The sequence below is a fragment of the Pangasianodon hypophthalmus genome, chromosome 24 (genome assembly GCF_027358585.1).
Source record: "Pangasianodon hypophthalmus isolate fPanHyp1 chromosome 24, fPanHyp1.pri, whole genome shotgun sequence".
In the NCBI taxonomy this organism is placed as follows: domain Eukaryota; kingdom Metazoa; phylum Chordata; class Actinopteri; order Siluriformes; family Pangasiidae; genus Pangasianodon; species Pangasianodon hypophthalmus.
In genome coordinates this window covers 12,067,628-12,083,285 of record NC_069733.1, presented here as the reverse complement: position 1 = coordinate 12,083,285, position 15,658 = coordinate 12,067,628, and the positions used below count along the sequence as shown (strand labels likewise).

Below are 15,658 nucleotides of genomic sequence, written 5' to 3'. Positions count from 1 at the left end.
AAATGTAAAATTGAGAAATGAACAAGTAATGGCTAACAAGTAAGCCTAAGATTACCAATTAACAGCAACTATCGACTTATGAAGAAAGAGAAATATTTGCGCCATGAATTATTAATTTAATTTCACTATAAAATCTGTATAGTCAGAGCATTGTGATAGTTTGTGATAGTCAATCAAGAAAAACAAAACTACAGACCTGCGTCCTCACTGAAGCTAAAAGACGCATTGCCCAGGAACACAGTGGAAGCGTCATTGGGGCCATCGATGATTACTTTTGCCACTGTGATGTCCCCCATGCGGGCATTATCAGAGGCATCCGAAAGCACCAGCTCGAACTCCTCAGACGGCTCGTACTCACTGTCGTCGATCAGCGTGACATCACAGGTGGACATGCTGACCCCAGGGCCCAGCACCACACGGTTCTCTGAGCTCATGCTGCGACTCTTATAGTCAGAGCCTGACTCCAGAGCGTGGAGGCTGCTGCCTCGTGCTGACCTGGGAATGGTGTAGCAAAGAGCAGAAACGGTGCTGCTGGTATCACCTAAGAGATGGTAGAAAGCACATCATTCAGATTATGACAGCTAGAGTAATACAGTGAGTGCATCTGTGTTTAGGTCAATTATCAGTGTGACACAAGTAGCTTAAAATAAATAATTAAATGAGCTAAAAATAAAGCTGCTAAACATATTCACACAACATATAGTGGAGCTCATGAAAAAAGAAGACATAAAAATAACTACCACTCTTACTATTTCATATTCTATCAAAAAAATACAGTCTAGTAAAAATTTCAGTACAAGTTTAGCTGTTTTTATTCTCTGAAATACTACTATTCGTAGTGTTAGACTACTACTACAACTGAAATATAGCTGTATAACTTGTTGGCTTTATTTTTAAAAATGTATGTAAATGGTCCCATGTTAATTATTCAACAATTAAAATGTTACATCAAATATTCATGTAATTTAACCCTTTTGGTCCCTTCTGTCTATGGCATTTATTTTAATAAACTGTATGCTTACTACATGCAATAACAAATCCACAAAATGCTGTTGTGTAGCATATATAAGAATATATAAGGGGCATAAAATCAATAAAAATTATATATTCACATCAGTAAAGGACACATGTTTGTCTATTCTCACATATTATATTATGAACAGAAGGAATCATGGAAGAAAGTATGATATGCACCTTTTCTCTCAATGGGAACGAAGATGAAGCCGCTGCTTTCATTGACGTGGTAGGTCTTTTTGTCAAACTGCAGGGTGGGCTCATCCTCGGTGTCATTGATGTTCACTTTGGCACGGGTCACCTGACCCAGCAGAGCATACACGGGCATGCTCAGCTCCACCGTAAAGCTCTCGATGTTTTCAAACACCTGGTCATCGTTGATGACAATGGTACACACCTTGGTGTCCTCGCGCTCGTCAAACTGAACCTGCAGAATCAGGTTGGATAAAATATCTTTCCTTAGTGACAATGTATTTATATCCTAAACAAAAAAGCTGGTGCTTCAGTGAGGCAAGAACCTCTCTAGACCATTCCTAGACTTCTAGGTCTATATTCAATCATATAAGTGAGCATCAGATTGTCTGTGCATGAGTTTAAGTTTGTACCTGTCCTGCATGCTCCACGTAGTCATGTTTACCAGGCTGAGAGCCAGCAGTGGAGGTGGAGGTGGCGGTTCCCTGCTCAGTGCGGCACAGCACAATGGCATACTGGTTTAGATTTCCTGTCCTCTTTACCGTCACTGCCACAGTGCCCGCCTTCTCACTCACATTATAGCTGCACATACAATACACCACACATTATTCATAACCAGTCCAATCAATAACAACACCACAGTAAATCCTGTCCAACACACAGGGTCCAAATGCTTTTCACTAAACTCCAACAAATAAACTGTTATACTGACATATCAGTCATTTAAACTTCACAGGAGGATAAATCTCTAAAAGTAATGGCACTGAAAGCTTAAAACATTCAGGTCAACACTTTCTTTAAGGCACATAGTTATAAATCTGTTGGTAATGATTCCTTGTAAGTGTTTTTTATATACTCTAATAATGTTCTATAAGAAATTCCTTGATAATTAATTATTATTTGCATAATTAATTATGCATGTGTCACTATTCATCATAACGCCGTTTGCTCTACTGCACAACTTTATAACTAATAATGACCTATTATCAATTATACAACATTATAAACTTTTAAAATGTCATAATTGAGTGCATCAAGTAAAGTCAATAATGTATTATTAAATTGATTATAAGATTATATTGTTATAAGTAAGTTTTAAGGATTTTTTTTATTTATAAAAGTGTTTTATAATTTTTATTCTTGAGAAATGCAAAGCTAAGTGTTATATATGCGTGTCCTTGTCCTTTTTTGGGTATTTTGGAACATCTGTGGATGTTTTGTGTCTGTACGTGTTTTTGTAATTAACCTGAAATTAAGTGTTTGTAATGTTAAAGTGTTTTTAGATTGTTAATAAGTATTACAGTTTTCTAATTATTCACAGGTCATTATTAGTTTTAAAGACTGAAGTGAAACTTGTGTTACAACACGATAGTTATCGAGGAATTATTTAAAGCACATGATTCGAACTTTATAAGGCATTATTAAGAGTTTATAAAAATGAAAAGTAATCATTACAAACGTACAAAGAATTTTAAGCATAGTTATAATGATTTATGAATATGAGCTTCATAGAAAGCAATAATACAATCAGATTATGGAAGAATCCATGTTTCGAGGTCTGGACTAATGTTCACCTGCTATGCTCGAAGCTGATGAGGGACCACTGAATGTGGAACATGTTATCGCTGACGATATTGGGCTTGCTGTCTTTCACCAGGAACTTGAAGTTGTCCATGGTCTCCTGGACACCATCATCATTTAGAACATAGCGGATGAGTCCGAGGTTGACATCCGCTGTGAAAAATTAAAAATACAATTCAGTCGACTCCAGAGATAGTGGTTAAAGTAATGATTAAGGCCTTTTGTTAGGCTGATAAACAGTTAAAAACAACCACAAATTTCAAATTGCATGAAAGTGTAAGAAAAAATATTCGTAGACACAGATGACTTAGGTAAATACAATGGTATTTAAGTCTCAAGGTTAAAGTGTGAGTGTTACCTTGTGTAAAAGAGGTAATAGGGATTCCTGGTTTCAGCTTGCTCTCCACATAACCATGTTTGGGTCCAGCTGTGATCTCATAAGTCAGTTGACCATCATCTGTGTCTGGATCGATGGTGAGGAGTTCCTTCTTTGAGATCAGGTTTGTGGCCTGGAACCCATTTTAAATAATGTCAAAATATTTCATATATCCCAGAGATCAGTACGAAGAGCAGAACGAGAGTCTGATGTATGTTGGTAATAAATTACCAAAAAGTAATTGTGGTTAAGTTCCATACAGCCAACTGGGGGCAGCAGAGTGCCATTATTTATCAAGTCCATTTATTATTTCTACAGCTGAGTGCAAACATTTGCACCCCCATGGCATTTGGGTGCTAATTTATGTTCAGAAACATGATTCCAAGATGTTAAAAATGCAGTGTGGTTGTATCAGATAAGAAGACAGCAATCTACAACATTATTCAACCAAATAATAGTTTAAACAGATTGACATTTTGCATGAATAACACATATGTCAACCAGAATGGGGTGAATGTTAAACTGAGAGGATCCAAAGGCTGCAAAGAGGATATGAAAGAGACTGGAGGCAGTTATAAAGGCAAAGAGTGGGCAAACAAGTTAGAGAATATTTAAATCACATTCAGAAAGGGAAAAGTATTTAAACTGAACAAATTTAATATCTTACCATACACTATTTGACCTTTTTTTTTACTTCTGATAATCAAGAAACATCTGTGACACGTAACATTCAAAGACCCTAATTTACTAAAGGTTTTGTGTCTAAAAACTTGAAAACACCCCAAAAAATGTGCAAACTGATTTACTAACAGGATTATAGCATGCCTGCCTTACTATATCTGCAGTCTGGGGCATTTCAACCTTACGGTGGATTACAGTGTCAGTGCGAACAGATTTAACTGTGATTTACTACAGCCCGAAAGTCATTTCGAGTCATTTTGATTGTGTACATAAAATAATATCACTAAAGTTGAGATATGTCATTTGCAGAAGCCAGTCATTTGAAGAAAAAAATTATGATATTTACTAAGATTTTTATGATGGAAATGTCTACTGAATTTATACCTTAGTATCTCAAAATAATCAGAAATTTTCTGAAATTGATGACCTGATTGCTACAGTAAAGTTGGGTTATATTCGACATTTGCCACACATACACACCTGTGATGCCAATAGCATGTGAATAATTTTTTTCATCAAAGATGTGGCAAAGTTAGACTCTTTTGGGATTATTTTCGCCACTGCTATTAAGAATAATTAGCACATGTAATTAGCACATCTGTTGCTTTCACAATTATTCAATATATATATATATATATATATATATATACACACACACACACAGTTGATCATTTTGCTCACAAATTAGTGCTCATTATTTGAAATCTTAACAAATCATTGCCATGAATTACTATAAATTACTATAAATTAAATTTTTTTGTATCTATTCATTTTGTCTTAAGTGTATGCAATGCAAGCAGTGGCATGCATTTTTTTTTTGTAAATGGGTTGTCTGTCTTTCGTTCTGTTCCTTCCAGTCATGTCTCACCCTGTTGTCCATATACTCCAGCCACTGCAGGCCCAGGTTAGTGACGATGCGAGGCGTTCCATCATCAACAGGTAGGATGTCAACCTTAAACTTCTGAGGTGCAGCAGTAACAACCTGAAACAGCAAAATACCAAATCAAAATTCACCATGATTATAAATCCACTGTACCATTTGCAAGTTGTAATACATTGTTCAGACAAGTTGCTCTAAACAATGACAGTGCTAATAATAAACAAATTATACACAAATGTCCTTCACGTCATGAAACAGCACACAATCTTAAAAGTTCTTTTTCCCAGATTTGAGGCTCTCAGATTAAATGCAGTCACAGCAGGGCTGCCATTTTGTCAGTCTATGAGGAAAGGTTTTTTATTTAACCATCAGCTTTACTGACAGCATGCCAACATAGACCAAAGTGAGAAAAGTTACTGCTGAGAGGTAGACAAGAACCAATTATAAGAGAGTGTGAGAACAAAGGTGGAAAGAGGGATCCTGTCAATTCATATTAATGTTCTAAATACAGAAGGTACACAAAAAGCATAACTTTTAATCAAAATCAATCAGACACAGGCAAGATTCCAGAAAAAGCCATTCGAGGAAATTATTTTGTGCTTTAAAAGGACCATCCAGCAGACTAACCTCTTTTCCACCTTCTTCTATGATGAAGAACATGTTAGTGCCGTCGCTGACAGTAAAAGTAAAGCGGTCTTTTAGGGAGTTGCTGCCGTCGTGATGGTAGCTGATGCGGTTCTGGTAAATGTCGTCCATGGTGAAGGTGTTGGTTTGCCGGTAGTGCTGACCGTTGCTGGTGCGCTCGATGGTGCCATGACGAGGAGCCTGAACGATGGTAAACGTGATCAGGTCCTCCTACAGGTGAAAGTGAAACAGAAAGAGAGGAAGAGGTGAAAAAGCAGTACCATCACCTAATGTCAAAGACTGAATACTGATCAAAAATATACTAGATCATTTTGACTAGTTTGAAGATATTGTCCCTTAAATTTGTTTTTCATAGACGTTGTAAGAAAAAAATTTGAAAAAAAAAAAAAAGTTAAACGAGTTAAAGTAAAATACAGAATGTGAAAAGACTGTGCACACTGAAGCGTAAGACTGCTGGCTTCTTTCCCTTTCTGTCTGCTTTACCTCTGTGTCTGCATCAGTGGCCTTGAGCTCAAACTCAGTGATGGTTTTCCTCACTCCCTCCTGCACCCTCATCCCCGACACGGTCAACACGGGCAGGGAGTCGTCCACTGGCCGGATGGTGATGTAGAACGTCTGTGAGATCTGCAGCACACACATAAGAGATGCATCAAAGTGATGTTATTTATTGTTGGTTTTAATTATTTACCCTACATTGTGAGTCATTGTTAATATATATATAAAAATACACTATAATATTGTTAAACCAATTTAGTTTCAGTTTCTGATAATGTAAAGGGGGGGGGGGGGGGGGGGGGGGGTTATAACAATTCCTTTAAAAATACACTGCTGTCATTTTCACATAAATACAATGAAAGACACAGCACCACCAAAATACCACCAAAATCTCTTCAAACTTTTGCTTATGCTCCTAGTAAACAGTTAGACATCTTGTAAGTGCTTTCATCTCAAGAGTTTCCCAGAATCAGCCCCCACTAGGCTTCCAATCCACCTCTGAAGGGAGAGGGTTTTATGCTCTAAATTATTCTGTGATCATTTTGAAAGTACACCAATATCTTTTTAAAATCAAAGGCTCATTTAAGCACTTTTCACTCAAATATGTACAACTGTACCATCTTCATTAATAACCCCCAAATGAATTCTTAATCCGCAATAAACTCACAGAGAGCTCACCCTGTAATGAGTCCAGTTGGTCAAATAAAGTGTGGCGATTTTATAATACATTTAATAAGCCTTATAACCACCTTATAACTATAAAAATGTTAAATAATGAATATTAAATAAGAAAAGGCTTTATATTTTGGTTGTGTCTTTTAATCCAGCCTAATTGTGAAGAGAGGTCCATAATTTCAAAAACACAGGGCTTTGTATTCAAGTTATGTTTTATGATTTATACCTTTTTGGACTGCCAAAAAAGTGATGTCTACTTTTTTTTTTGCCTGCAAGCAAGTGTTGACCACAGAAATCTGTTTTATTGGATTGTTTGAAATGGAAAACATGACCTACAGTATGTTAAGGCTAGAGAAAGAAAAGGATAAAAATTTATTTACACCAAACTATGGATTGGGGTGATAAAGATATGTACTTGAGGTCTATATACTGTACATAAAACTAACATTTTTATATCTATATCATAAAGATTACATTTATATAAACAAAAGAGTCACACAAAAGTTTGGAGTTTGCCAAATGGCATGTTGGAGACTCAGCAAACATGTGGAAATAGATTATCTCATCTGATGCAACCAAACTGATGTGCAAAAACAGACACTCAACAAAGTGCAAAAACAGACACCCAACAAAGTGCAAAAACAGACACCCAACGAAGTGCAAAAACAGACACCCAACATGTCTCATGAACTGAAAACACCATCATTACAGTGAAGCATGGTGGTGGTAGCATCATGTTGTAGCATCATCATTTCATTAGCAGCGACAGGAAATATGCAAAGCTGATTAAAAAAATACTTTGCACCTGCAAATATACGATGAATTGTGTAAAGCATGCCACTGTTTTTTAGAAACTGAAAAGAAGCTAAAAAAAAAGATTATAATGAATATTTAAGAGCAGTCCATAAAAATGGCAAGTTCTTAAACAGTAGCACTTCTGAAGCAGTTCTTTGGCCATGAATGCAAATGAAAAATAAATAAGACAGCGAGAAAAAAAGGACCTCTACAACTGAACTGTGGCACAGCTCTGCCAGAAAAGGGGAAAAAATGAGATCCTAAATGAACCCATTTCTAACTCATTCAGATTCGGCTCATTTGTGATCTAAAGCTCTAATTGGGTGTGCCGATCCTGCGCTCTATAGACAGCTCCACGCTTTAATGCGCTCTCTCTCTCTCTCCGTCTCTGTGAAGTGGCACTTCCCTTTGCAGAGGAGAGCTTTCCACTTGAGCAGTCTCAGCTGATTGCTTCTCTGGCTTTGTGTTAATCTCTTTCAGTAGTTTGTGTGTGTTTGAGTGCGTCTGGCACTCATTAGCATGTGTGTGTTTGTGTGTACCTCATTAGCACCATCCGACACGGTGAAAGTGAAGTCGTCCGAGTGTTTCTCTTCTTCACTGGTGTGGACGTACTGCACGCTGCGTGAAGCCAGGTCAGCCTGAGTGAACGTGCTGATGCGCTTGCCTGCAACATTAGAATCAATGTTTATCTCAATGTTTAACTAATGAAGGACTACAGAACTATATTACTTTTAAATTAAACTGATTAAACACTCTTTTTAGTGGGGTACTTCATTTGAATTAAATCTGTTGTGTCAGTAATCACTCCCCTCATTCACCTCATTCTGTATAGAGCAGAATATAAATATATCTATTGCTGCGACATTTATTGAAAACTACATCATCCTTCAGTCTCACCTCGGCAAAAAACCTACTGGAAATTATTACTTTATTAGTGATATTCAGCAATGAATATCACTAATAAACATTTTTTGAGTTACAGTTCTATGAGGTGTAAAGTAACTAGATTACTAAGATATCATTATAGAGGTTTTAGATTTTACCTTAATTAACAATATATGTTACCATGAAAAAAAATATAAATATTCATTGTGAATCTCAAATATCTTACTCAGATACTCAAATATCTTTTGCTCAACTATTTATACATTTAGATTTTTTAAAAACTATTTCTAAAACATGTAATCAAATCCAAACAATTTGTATGGATACTACAACCAAATATATTTGTGCAAGGATTGCCTATTATTCTCACTTGCTCTTCATGTAATAAAGTTACCTTAATGAACCTCATATCATGAAAAAGCTGATACAAATTCAAAAGAATGCCATATGGTTAGAGCTCTTTAGACTGTGTGCAAATAAAGTCATAAGAAAAGGTCTGAGTGCTAGCTCTGCACTTAACAGTAACATTCAGAATTGAAATTTTAATTTGAGACCATGTTGGGAAAAAAAAATACTGACTACTAACTAATTTCTGTTAAAAGCATTTACTTATCTTAGGTATGTTTACTTGTGGACACTTTTTTGAATTAAGTATAGTTTTAACAAACTACTTCCAACTTTTAATTAAACAAGATGTTGGCACAATACCTAAACTTTTACTGAAGTATAAATTTCTATACTTTTTCACCTCTAGGTAAAAAGAAAGGCCAAGTAAGGGAGGGTACAGATGTACTTTTATGCAAGTGAGGGTATAGATGTACTTTTTGTCTTCCACATGATAATCTTAGTAATTTTAGAATTGGAACTCATACATTAGCCAAGAGATTTCCAAGAGATTTTAGCAAAACTCTTCACATCTTCAGAAGACTTTTTCTGTACTCCCATACACTTCCAGCAGCTATGATCATTCTTCACACTGGCTCTCTGGAGGTGTGTTGGTGTAAAATAGCATCTATGTAAAACTTAATATTGAATGAATTTGCCCAATTTGCTCTGGATAAATAATTATATAAAACAAGAAGAACCAAATGTTGTTTTTGTAGACTTTATATATGTACCAGCACTAAAACCTCAGAAAACTCAACTATCTAAAACTGCATACATATTGTGAAGACTGAAAATGGCTTCAAGTATCATTATATTATAGTTTTGCTGGATCACCCACCTTTAACATCATTCAGGGATTATTAGAAGACACGATATTTCCATAGTGCATATTCATAAAGCCGGAATGTGGCATATAAAAAGGAAACCTTCTAGTTTATGGCATACCAAAACCAGTAATAAATAAATAAATACATAACAAACAAACAAATAAATAAATAAGGGCAAATAGTTATTGGTTTAACATCCAATCAGGTACAGCGACTACTATAAGTTTTTAATTTATCTTTGCTATACCAATTGACAATCTGTTCAGGCTGGTATTGCCCACTTACAGTATAACTGATGCATTTGGTGGTGTGTGTACCTGGATTGGTAGAAAGCTCCAGATGGCCCAATTGGGTCTGTTTGGTGATACGGTAAACGAGTTCTCCAGGTTCGCTATCCTGGTCTGTGGAGGACAGCTGCAGAGTTGTGATCTTCTTCACTGAGTTTTCATCCAGCACCAAACCCTTATTCACTACTACTGCAGGGGGAAGTCTATCCTCTGAGCGGAAGAAAAGAATGCCAGAATTTTTATATTATTCATTATAAGATCCAATGTTTTGGTTATCAAAACGAAACAAAACCCAGAACAACTACCTACCGAGAACAGTGATGAAAAAAGACTCATCGATCACTTTGTTGCCTTCTGGATCTTCAAGGTTAAATTTAAAGGAGAAGCTGCCTCCACTCTCTCCTTTTTCATGGATATACTCCACAAAGCCTGATGTAAGAGAGACAAAATACTGTTATATGGCCTTGGAGGACTCCTGACTTGGTCAGTACCATATACCAAATCATTAAATTATATATTTTAGAATACATTCCTAGTGAAATGTTTTCCTGCTTACAGTTTTTAGATAATCAGAACAGTTGTAATATTTATAAAAGACTGTCCAGATTTGACAATGAAATGTATTTCATTCCCTCCTACAACTGGTGCCATTTTGGTCTTTTACATTTGAATCTCAACTATAGGAACTATACAATAATTCTGATAATGTCCTATATATACAAGCAGCCTATAAATAATGTTCACATGATGGAGTTAATGTTTTCGGAGAGTGGAAAGTTCAGGAATAAAATATTATATGGCTTCAAAAAACAACCAGAATATCCTGGACACATTTAAATACAAGCTTAATATTTGAAAAGTTGGAGTTCATAAAATAAATAAATCCAAATAAAATGTACTGATGGGGGCTGTGGAATTTGTTTTACAGTTAAAGGGGCTCCTGGCTGAAAAAAGTTTAAGAACCCCCAGGTTGATTTGACCAGTCAATGACAGCTCACAGAATATATTGCAATACCAAATACTTCTGTATCTGCTGAGTTCTCTCATAGTTTTCTCTTTGCTCTTCAGTATGAATGTCTGGTAAATAATTCATAGCTGAGTTAAGGAAACACAGGCGCTAGTACGTAAACTGTGATTTTATGAAAACCCAGGTATGTATTATGAATTGATTAAATAAGATTCGGCATGTTTCAGAAAGCAGCTGCTGTATTTTAACCTAGTTTATCATTTTTTAAATAACATTCTTATAAATGAAAAAAAAAAAAAAACTGCAATAGAACCCAGTTTTGCCATTTCTAATTTAGCCTGTTCAGTGCTGCCTTTCAATAAATATTACATATTTTATGCCAACTGATTCATGTTTTAAGCCCTCAACAAATCCCATGATCCATCAGTGGGTTATATTCCTGACTCTTTTTCTATTAGATTCAAAATTATTTAATATTGTCATAGTCAATAATAATAAGTCACTAGAATAGTGCACTCTTAGAAATAATAATTAATTATAATAGTGCGCTCTTAGAAAAAAAAAAGGTTGAATCTAGAAGTGTTTTTTGGATCATCCCTCTACAGCAGTGGGTTTTCCTATCAAAGAAACTTTACAACCAGTTTAGGAAACAAACAACCCTTAACTATCCACAGAATGCTGTAAAAGTAAAAATAATATGCTTTGGAATGATTAACTGAATAATAGTCCAGGTATTTAATGGGTCAACTGAAAATAAATAAACATTTGTCATTAACTATGGTCAAATCCTGCAATGTTTGGTGCCCCCTCACATTTTTACGTTGTTCCTGTGGTTATAGCTCATGTACTGCTTAAAGAAAATGGAGATACCTTTGTTGATATCATCCTGGGTGAAGCTCCTGACTGGCCCTTTGGCAGAGATCTGGACTTTGTTTCTGTCTTTGTGAAGCTGCAGTGTGCCCACACTCAGGTCTTTAGTCACAGTGAACTTGAGTTTTAGGTTGTCTGAGTCGATATCTGTACCTTTCAGGTGCTGCTCTGTGATCTTAGATGAATAACCTGGTGGAAAAGCAATACAGGCAGGTCTACAAAATAGTATCGTAATTCAGAAATAATCATTTGAATCATGGGCAGAAGAGCATTAACATATAACAAACACAGGATTTCATCAGAGACAGGCTGTAGTTTAGGGAAGCACAATAATATCAGAATCATATTGGTATTGGGAGGTAATTGTTGAAAAAAACGATTGGCATCAGATGAATGCATAGATTTGACTGATAATACAAACCGATATTTGATGACGCATTTATTGTATTTCAGAGGATTGTACTATTTGTTAAGACTGTAAGTTGGTTTTCAACTGTTATTGTATTTAATACTCTGTTATTTTACAGGAAAGTAAAAAAAATACTGAAAAGTGTTAATTAATTTGAAGAAATGTTAATGTTAATGCAAGCCTATAACCTGACGATTTAAGGACCGTTTTATCCAGTCAAATCTTTAATATTCATGTATTAATAGCTTCAAAATTAAAGTTATATAAATCAGTATCCTGCAATGCTAATCCAGATGGGTCTAGCCCCAAGTCAGATTTTTTAAAATGTGTATCTTTTTTATATGTGCATTTTATTTGTATGTGCATCAACAACTGCAGGTATGTACAGGACAAATATTGGCTACTGATTATGGTCCAGAATTCTCACAGCAGTACATTCCCATTCTGGCAATTATTGACAACATTGGCTCTAATTAAATAATATTCAGATTGCAAAGAAAATGCTGCAAAGTGACCATATGTGCAAGATCTTTTCCAAATGTGGTTCCAATGGCCAGCCACTCTATCCCATCAGGTAGCGCAGAGTGACTTTATACTGACCTGCTGCTAACTGAAGGCCTCTGTTAATTGTGACTCTGGGTCCTTCACTCTTTTTGACATCCATGCTGAACTCCAGGCGGCCCGTCTCTGTGTGCACTCCATCCGTTACAGAGAAGTGAATCTCGTCAGTCACTGATCCATGTGTGTCGGGAGTGTACACTAGCAACTCGTCTAGGATGTCCTGGTAGGTGAATGTGGAGCCTTGATGGAGCACCTTACCAGTCTCTAGAGGCTGTGAGTAGAACTGTCTCCTGCGCAGCTTGCCTGGAAAGAAGTTAAAAGAGTGTTGAAAGAGCGTGAAAGTGCCTGCAAATAACAATAATTTATACACACAAGTGCCAACGCTGCTAACAAAAAAATCCTAGCAGGCAAAGAGAAATAACTGAATACACAAAAACCCTAGTGTATGTCGGTGGATGAGACATCTCCATGTTATCAGAATAAATAGAACATCCTGCTCTGCATTTTTTCCAACCACCTTCTTGTCTTCTATGAGTTCATAAAACCATGGTCTGCAAATTCATTTAGATGGGGTGGGCAGGAAATGAAAGCAACCGCTACCAGAAGCAAATTTGGGTCTTTCTCATCCTTTCCCCTTCAGTGAATTGGCTGTAACGCTGGGTGAATTTTACTTATGTTTAGTCTGACCTCTGCTTTAGCTGATAAAGTAGAAAAGTGGAGTTTTCAGGCATTTTTAGTATCAAATCAAATGGGTTTTCTGTCATTCCTCTTTATAACTCCTACACACAAATGAAATCGTGTTTCATTCGAGACCATTGTGCAACACATAATCGCCATAGCAAGAGGCCAGAATTCATAAATTCTATGGCTAAACCATAGATGTTGGCACCTCTGCATACACCATACACATTTACAGAAAATTCTGTCACATTTTATTACTGAGCACAGCCAAGCACAAAGACACAACTCCCTAACACGTAATACAATAAAGCCATAGCTTTGAACTCTCCCTGTAGGCCTTTGTGATTTTTTTATAGAACAGGAACAGCAACATTCCTGTTTGCTGTTATATTATTTTGGCATACTTCGGCTACATTAGGTCCTGCCATTTCTCAGGAATGATTCCTAATACTTGACTCATGAAAACAGTAAAAAAAATCTGACACCCCCCCTGGCAAGGTAGCCATAAAAGTAATAATGGTGACCTTTCATTGCCTCATCAGTCGACTTTCGGGGTCTGTTCTAAGGCACACAGTGACAGAAACAGAAAGATATTTTTGGGACCTCTTAATTATATGCACTAAGCTTTTGTAAAGACTCTAACATGATGCTGCAAATATGTTCACAATATACAATTCATACGCAGAACGCACAAAATGGACAAACAAACCCCACAGCACAAAAAGAGTCTATATTACTTATAAAGATGTGGCAGAAGACAGCAAAAAAGAGGAAGAAGAAAGAAACAGACCATAGGAAGGCTTTTTGATGATAGTAAGCACAATCTCATTCTCTGGTGTATCCAGATCCAACACACTGAGGGAGGAATTGGTGATAACGACGCCTGTGTTCTCCTCCACGTGGATGCTGTTTACAGAGATAACTGGAACTCTGTCTTCCTTAGTGTGCTGAAATTTTCACAAATGAAAATTTAATTCCAAAGCGCACTAAACGCCTTCTGCTACAGAATTTGAGTGTGATTTAACTAATGTGTCCAGCACACTTGGATATGATGTGCACTGAACACCATTTGAAAGGTCTTGAAGAGAAAAATAAAACAGTGATACCTGGATATCAATGGTGACTTCAAAAGCTTCTGTCTGGCTGGAGCCATCACTAATGTAAAAGCTAAAGACATCTTGGAGGACATTTGCTTGGTTGACGTTTTGAACATAGAAGATGTGGTCTGAGGTGAGGTCCTCAATTGTGAACGGGACATCAGGGTTGATTATACGAGCTTCACCAATCGACCCACCTGCGGACAAACGAGGAGTGCATACAGTCAAAACACGAACCCTAAGGTTAGCTCATAGACACACTTCACAAGGATTTAAATCTGAATGCAGCTACGCAAGACAAAATAAGGAGAAAAATAAATTAAAAAATGCTATTCCTCAGACCAAATATAAACTCCGATTTATGGCAATATATTATCGTCATTAAACAAAAATACAAACAAATCAAGGGAATAAGACAAAACAAATGTTCAACACTGTAAAACATAGGATAGCCAGACAGCACTACTTCTGAATGCAAGATGAAAGATGAGCTTCCTTTCAAGCAGTAGGAAAAAAAGACCTCATGATTCAGTACCCTTTCATGATTCATGATTCAAACCCTCTTCAGTTCCCTTTCTTTTTCAGCTCTCCAAACAGGAACACCGAATAAAAATGACCAGAATCGCTCCCATTTTTGCACCATTGTTTTTTTAACATTGTGAATGAACTCTGTATTCATGAACAAATTGGTGAAGCTCAGTTTTCAGACAACACTCAAACAAACTTCAGTGAATGTGAAATAGCTGTTTTCAGTTCAGTTTGTGAAGGATTTTTCACAGTGAACCATTTAACAAAAGCAGCTTTACAGAAACTCAGCACCCTGATGGGCAACTTGGGGAAAAGAGTGGTGAAAAACTCAGTAAGACAGCTCAAGGAAGTTATGCTGAGAGAAAACAAAACTCAAAATGGGAACTCAAACTCCGGGTAGTGAAGTTACTGGCCAAGGAGACATGGACAATGTTTAATTGATATGTGGTACAACCCTGCTGTCATGGAGGGACAATAAGGGAAGCTGGCCATGGACCAGGCTAGGTGGGGGCCCCAGAATGTGTGAGAGTGTGTGTGTGTGTGTGTGTGTGTGTGTGTCCGTCCTTGGGGCCTGGTGCATTATGTATGTTCTATATTTCATGCCAGTTGGTGCACCATGTGTTAAAGCAAGCTTTCGGAGGCAAACTACTTGTATTTAAAACCCACCTCGTTTTGTATTCTCAATAAAGCCATACTTTGGAGGACTGATCAGCCACACAAGCAGATCCTTTTGTGATGTGTCAGGGTCAGATGCGATGATATGATTGGCTGACAGTTGGACTCGGCCTCCCTCCTGGACCTGAAAACTCAGGAAAGTGAGAAGTG

The 15,658-nt window shown here is 36.7% G+C and overlaps 1 protein-coding gene across 2 annotated transcripts in view; it reads right to left on the bottom strand.

The window, feature by feature from the left end:
* The window catches only part of fras1 (Fraser extracellular matrix complex subunit 1), a 121,262-nt gene that overhangs the window by 11,946 nt on the left and 93,658 nt on the right, over positions 1–15,658 (bottom strand). For both annotated transcript variants that reach the window (XM_026931243.3, XM_026931244.3), the window contains 16 exons: positions 15,500–15,632; positions 14,315–14,502; positions 13,999–14,155; positions 12,567–12,830; positions 11,558–11,746; positions 10,030–10,149; positions 9,751–9,930; positions 7,874–7,998; positions 5,853–5,993; positions 5,352–5,579; positions 4,713–4,826; positions 3,146–3,296; positions 2,781–2,940; positions 1,620–1,788; positions 1,195–1,441; positions 197–541 (listed from right to left, as the gene is read on the bottom strand). In XM_026931243.3, the coding sequence (XP_026787044.3) occupies positions 197–541; positions 1,195–1,441; positions 1,620–1,788; positions 2,781–2,940; positions 3,146–3,296; positions 4,713–4,826; positions 5,352–5,579; positions 5,853–5,993; positions 7,874–7,998; positions 9,751–9,930; positions 10,030–10,149; positions 11,558–11,746; positions 12,567–12,830; positions 13,999–14,155; positions 14,315–14,502; positions 15,500–15,632 (2,911 nt within the window). The remainder of the gene's footprint in view (positions 1–196; positions 542–1,194; positions 1,442–1,619; positions 1,789–2,780; positions 2,941–3,145; positions 3,297–4,712; positions 4,827–5,351; positions 5,580–5,852; positions 5,994–7,873; positions 7,999–9,750; positions 9,931–10,029; positions 10,150–11,557; positions 11,747–12,566; positions 12,831–13,998; positions 14,156–14,314; positions 14,503–15,499; positions 15,633–15,658) is intronic.